General features: G+C 43.0%; 1 protein-coding gene across 1 annotated transcript in view; it reads right to left on the bottom strand.

The window, feature by feature from the left end:
- EML5 (EMAP like 5) overlaps positions 1 to 6,000 on the bottom strand; it is a 129,104-nt gene that overhangs the window by 52,341 nt on the left and 70,763 nt on the right. The window contains exon 20 of the mRNA XM_045287615.1: positions 4,060 to 4,201. Coding sequence (XP_045143550.1) covers positions 4,060 to 4,201 — 142 coding nt within the window. The remainder of the gene's footprint in view (positions 1 to 4,059; positions 4,202 to 6,000) is intronic.

The following is a 6,000-nucleotide window of genomic DNA, read 5'->3' as shown; positions in this document are numbered from 1 at the left end:
TGGGCTTTGGGTCTCCACTCTGCCCTCCCCTCCTCACAATGATATGATTTTTTGTTCTTTGATGCCTGATACCTGATCCCATTGACACCTCATGATCACACATTGGATTTTGTTGTTTCTTAGCTAGCTGGCCGCTTGTTTATCTTCAAGCCTTTAAGACCCCAGACTCTATATCTTTCGATAGCCAGGCACTATCAGCTTTCTTCACCATATTTGCACCATTTTGTCTTCACTGATTGTGTCGGGAAGCTGAGCATCACGGAATGCCAGGTTATTAGAACAAAGTGTTTTTGTGTTGAGGGAGTACTTGAGTAGCGGCCCAATGTCCATCTGCTACCTTAATACTTAACTTTTGATAGCTGGGCACTATTAGCTTTCTTCACCACATTTGCTTATGCACCCATTTTGTCTTCAGCGATTGTGTTGGGGAGGTGAGGATCACGGAATGCCAGGTTATTAGAACAAAGTGTTTTTGTGTTGAGGGAGTACTTGAGTAGAGGCCCAATGTCCATCTGCTACCTTAATACTTAACATATAAATATATATACATAGATCTATTTCCCTATCATTATATATAAATATAGTTACATATGTACACGCCTGTATGTAGACCTCTATAAGTGCCCTTTGCCTCCTAGTTCTTCTATTTCCTTTTACTTTCCTCTTGTCCCACTATCATGTTTAGCTTTTGTTTGGGTTTCAGTAATTCCTCTCTGGAACATTGGTCCATTGTTTTTTCCTCCAGGTTGTTTATCCCACCTGTCTTATCTAGATAGACCTGCAGGACAATAATAGGCACAAAAATAAGGCAGAGCAATACAAAACAACAAAAGAAAACAAAAAAGAAAAACAACAACAAAAAAACATCGACTGAAAAAGAAAAGTCTATAAATAGTTCCAGGTCTGTTTGTTGACCTTTAGGGGTCTTTTCCGGTAGATTCTGATGGGGTGCCATGTGCTGTCCCCAAAGTCTACTTTTGGTATTCTCCGGGGATTTCATTGCTTTGCTCCCCTTGCTGCTCTGTTGCATGCCCTTAGCACTTCACCCTGGTGTGGTGTGGTCAGATAGGGCACTATTTCTGCACTGTGCCCCTAGTGTTGTCCCTCGTAGCACTAAGGGTCAGTGAGGGACGTCGTGTCTTATGGTCTTCTCTCTCCATTGGCTGCTCTGAGCAGGCATTGTTGTTCTCGGGAGCTTGGTGGGCCAGGTTGTGCTCCACTCTCTCTCTTTCCCCTCTTCATTTGCTCCTGTGTGCTCTGATCAGAGATGCCCCTCTCCCTGAGGTGTAGCTTCAGTGCTGTTCTCTGAAGTGCATTCTTCTGGGGGAGGGGGGTGTCCATGTAGTTGGGATTGGGGCGGGCCCCGCAGACCTCTCTCAAAGATGGGATTTTAAAAAATTGGTTTTGTCAGTGACATGGGCTTGATCTGATCACAGTTCCCATGGGAAACAAGAATCTAGTAACCCAAGGTCCTCGGTGGCCTGCCAGTCAGTCAGGTGATCTCCTGCAGGTGATCCCAATGAAATGCTCAATGCAGTTAAGCACGTGGAAGCCTCGTAAGGGGCGGTTGCCCTCAACCGTTGCATTAACAGTGAGGAGGGCAGTACCTGTGCTGTGGGATGGCTTGTGCTCTGCATCCTGGGGCCTTTACAGAAAGAAATAACAAATACAGGAGCTGACGTTCCCAGCCTGAGTCATGGTCAGAGCGTATGAGCCTTCCCCTAGCCAGCCTGCAAGCATCTCTGGCCGGGCCAATGTTCGGAAACATTAAACACAAGATCCCATTGGAGGGCTGCTGCTTCCTGGTCGATTTCATTCACAGAGCTTCCCAGTTTCTTTTATAAAAGGTAGGGCACTGGTTGGGAAGGGATAAGAAGCCTGAAATTGGGAATGCTGGCACATGGTTGGATCAGACAAAATGGAATTTCTCAATTCTGAATTGCCCTGATTTTTGCTTGCCAGTGCAAATAGCTACCTCTCCTACATCGGAAGACTGGTTTTTGGGAAGCTGGTGCCTTGTAGGCATGCTTAACCTTCTAAAGAACCACCCAACAGCCACTCTGCTGACATCAGACTTAACAATACCTTGGACCAAATCTCAGCAAGCTCTAGGGTAGAGGTAGACAAATTTTTCACTCAAAAGACCAGATGATATTTTCAGGTGTGTGGGCCATATGGTTTTGGCCACAAATGTTCATCTCTGCTACTACCGTGCAAAAGCAACCCTAGACAAAATGTAAATAAATGGTGGTACTGTATTCCAATAAATTTTACTTAAAAAAAAAATCAGGAGGTGGGCTGGATTCGGCTCATGGGCGGGCCCCTGATTTTGAAGAAGGACTTCAGAAACTCAAGGAGGTAAGAATGTCTGGAAAGGATTTATCATGTGTATCTTACACACACATCTCCCCACAACATCTCCCGAGAAAGTCTTCCCCACAGTGCACTGGGGCACGCGCTAATAAGGGCAACCCCTGAATAGCTAAGCGGCTTTGTAATTGTTTGCCTATGTAAGTAGAAATTACTACAGTAATGGGGCGCCAATTACCATTGACAAGGGCCCCCACCACTGGGGCAATCAGGGAAAAACAGAGACCAAGTAAGAGCGTTCACCAGCCAAAACCAAAGTTGATGATGCTGTTACCAAAATGGGCAGCAGGGATACACTCAACATCAGAAGGGAACACTCCAGATCTGGTGGCCCAAATCCTGATCTGACTCACTGCCCTGGCGCATCAGGCTCTTGACCAGCACTCACTTCTATGTACAACGGAATAAAACACGGATTACATGTTTGATCAATTTCAGACTAAAGAAGTCAGTAGAATTCATCTTTTTTCATCACTAGCTTATGCGGTTGATGTGTAAATATGAATTAAGTTCTTTTCCTTGTAGATAAATAGTACTGTATACACTCGAGTATAAGCCGACCCGATTATCAGCTGAGGCACCTAATTTTACCACAAAAACTGCATTAAACATGTGCTGGAAAACTCAGCTCACACACAAGTATATACAGTAGTGTTCTGGCACAGACAGTTTTTAACTTCAGGAAGGTCTTGAAATGTTCTTTTTGATGACGAATCGAAACCTTGTCCCTCTTGAATCTGCCACTCTGCACAGCAAGCCATGTGGCTGTCCAACTCAAAATGGCCAATACCAGTCCATTTCAGCTCACTAGTGCCTACTTTATTGATAGGCCTGTGTTTCCTTTAATTTTTCATGACTTCCAATTTCCCTATGCTCGTGCTTCGTGCAGTCTATGTTTTCACTGGTGGAATCATGCAGACCCTCATTTTGCGTCATGCACATGAAGGTCCAAAAGCTTTGTCCATCCATATCATTAAGGTTGGATTTACTTTTGAACTGGTGACCTTATGGACTGTGACCTGAAAGATCAGCGGTTTGAAACCACCAGATGATGGAAAAAGACACTATTTTCTAGTCCTATAAAGAGTAAGTCTTGGACACTCACAGGGGTAGTTCAATCCTGTCCTACAGTGTCGCCATGAGTCAGCACTTTGACTCAATGGCAGTTTTTGTTTTGCTTTTCTTTGAGGAGGCAGCTCTGCCTCAGTCGTACTTTGAGTGTCTTTCTACTGGAGGGGCTCATTTTCTGTCATGATAGCACACAATGGTCTACTGCTATTCATAAAGGTTTTAGTGGTTAATCCCTCAAAAGTGGACTGCCTATTCTTCCATTCTTTTCTGCTCTTAGTCTTAAAGTATCACTGATACCGTGGTTGACCCTGCTAGTATTTGAAATATGGTTGACATAGTTTCCAGCATCACAGGTACATGTAAGCCATCACCAATTTTTTTTCCCTTCCCACATACCATTAAAAACTGGCCCCCTTTTTAGGTATGGTTATAGGGCATATCATGTAGTAAAGACTGGGTGCAGGGAACTCTCTTTACACAGATGATGAACAAGTGGACACACAAAAATTTCAAAATATTTCAATTATTTACATGACTACCACTACCTTCTTTTAGGTGTAAGGATTAGAAAACTGCCAACTAGTTAACCTAGAAGTTAAAATCTGAGTTTCTTCTTACCTTTTTTCAGTTTCCGGACAGCCAACATACAGTGACTAGGAGAGAGATCCCATATTCTTAAGGTTTTATCATCACTTACAGTAGCACATATGGGCAGGTAAGGATGTGTGGCCAAACCCCACACTTCTCCTTCCATGTGTCCCTATTGAAAAAGCAGAGTTAAGATCCATTTAACCGAATCACATGTGTAAATACATTGCAGAGGCCTGGCTTAGAATAAAACTAAAGATCACATTCAATAACCTCTGATAATGGATAGGAAGAACGACTATTCTGGACAAGTCTAACAAAATTCTCTCCTACCTTTAAAATGGCTTTATCACAACAATTGCAATATAAACAAGGTACTATTAAAATTATTTTATAACCCTAACACACGTTCTGGGTGGCAAGCATATGCTCCGGGATGCTGACAGTTGATGCCTGGGACTAACTCCTGGCACGACCAAGAAATAAGCTCTTCTCCAAACTCTCAGGCGCCTCCTCTTCACCAATGAAACTTTGTGAAAATAAAAACACAAAACAAACATTTAAAGTCTATGGAATTGTTTCCAAAGACATAGGGCAGCGGTTCTCAACCTGTGAGTTGTGACCCCTTTGGGGGTCGAACAACCCTTTCTCACAAGGGTTGCCCGATTCATAACAGTAGCAAAATGACAGTGATGAAGTAGCAACGAAAATAATTTTATGGTTGGGGGTCACCACCACAGAGGAACTGTATGAAAGGGACACGGCATGAGGAAGGTTGAGATCCATTGACATATAACACTAAAGAAACACTCTTTAGAAAAAAAAACTTAAAACACCATGGTAGACTCATTGAACATGTAGGCTAAACTGTAAGCCAGACTGAGAGGAGCGTGCTGGGAATCAGAAATGCCAGACACAGGCATAAAGAACTATCCCTAATTTGATTGGTTTAATCTGTGGGGCAAAACCCTGAAAACAGGGCTCCAAACTGGGTATTCCCAGTTCAGTCACGGCCAATGAAATGAAAACAGAGCAGACCAGATTTGGAAAATGTGAGCCAGAAGAATAACCAGAATGGGAAAAACTGAAGAGGAGACAACTTGCAAAAAACGTAAGCTCCCTCTCAGCAAACAAGGGCAGCGCGGGCACTGCATAACAACCCGTCTACCGGTTCGCAGCGTCTGAGACAGCAGTTTCCCTGCTCAAAGATGGCAGCCTACACTCCGGTGAAGAGCAGAATGCTGCTCTTCCCGGTCCTGCCAATCATCCAGGTTCCCCCAGCATGCTTTCAACAGGACCATCCCATTTCAGCGTTAACAAAGGATCAAAGCCACCATTAGAAACGTATTCAAAGAATTATAGGACACCTGGCTTAAAGAAGTAAAAGCAGAATTCTTTAACATAATCGATAATAATATCTTACCAGCTGAAAATAGTAATAAAAAGAAAAATTCTGGAATTAAAAACAAAGACATGAAATGAAATATTCACCAGAGATGGCAAGAGTTGACTGAAATGGCAGAAAAAAAGTATGAGCAATTTTGAATGCAGATCGAGAGACCTAGCAATCTGAAGAGCAGAGAAAAAAAGGCAAGAAAAATGAGCAAAACTTCAGCAAACATTGACTGTGGTGACGACTGCACCACTCATTAATGTGACTGCTGAACTACTGAATTGTATATGTGAATTACATGTCAATGAAACTTTTCAAACACGGGACACCAGTCACCACGTTAACGTAAGGTTTTAGGAGAAGAGAAGAGAAAGCTGCAGGGGGGGAAAAACCCAAAACAAAAATGCTTGAAAACATCCCAATTTTGATGAAAAACACTCATCCATTCATTTAAGAAACAACACAAAAGGCCCAGAGACACCCTGTAAGGTGGCTGGCAAAGACAGTGTTAAAAACAGCAAGAGGACAGGCACTCATCACTTATAAAGGAATTCCAATCAAAGTAACGGCTGATTTAA

Source organism: Echinops telfairi, unplaced genomic scaffold (genome assembly GCF_000313985.2).
Source record: "Echinops telfairi isolate 266 unplaced genomic scaffold, ASM31398v2 ScPeMD7_18;HRSCAF=68, whole genome shotgun sequence".
NCBI classification, from domain to species: domain Eukaryota; kingdom Metazoa; phylum Chordata; class Mammalia; order Afrosoricida; family Tenrecidae; genus Echinops; species Echinops telfairi.
Note: the sequence above shows the minus strand (reverse complement) of the source record. Positions and strands in the feature narration are given on the sequence as shown.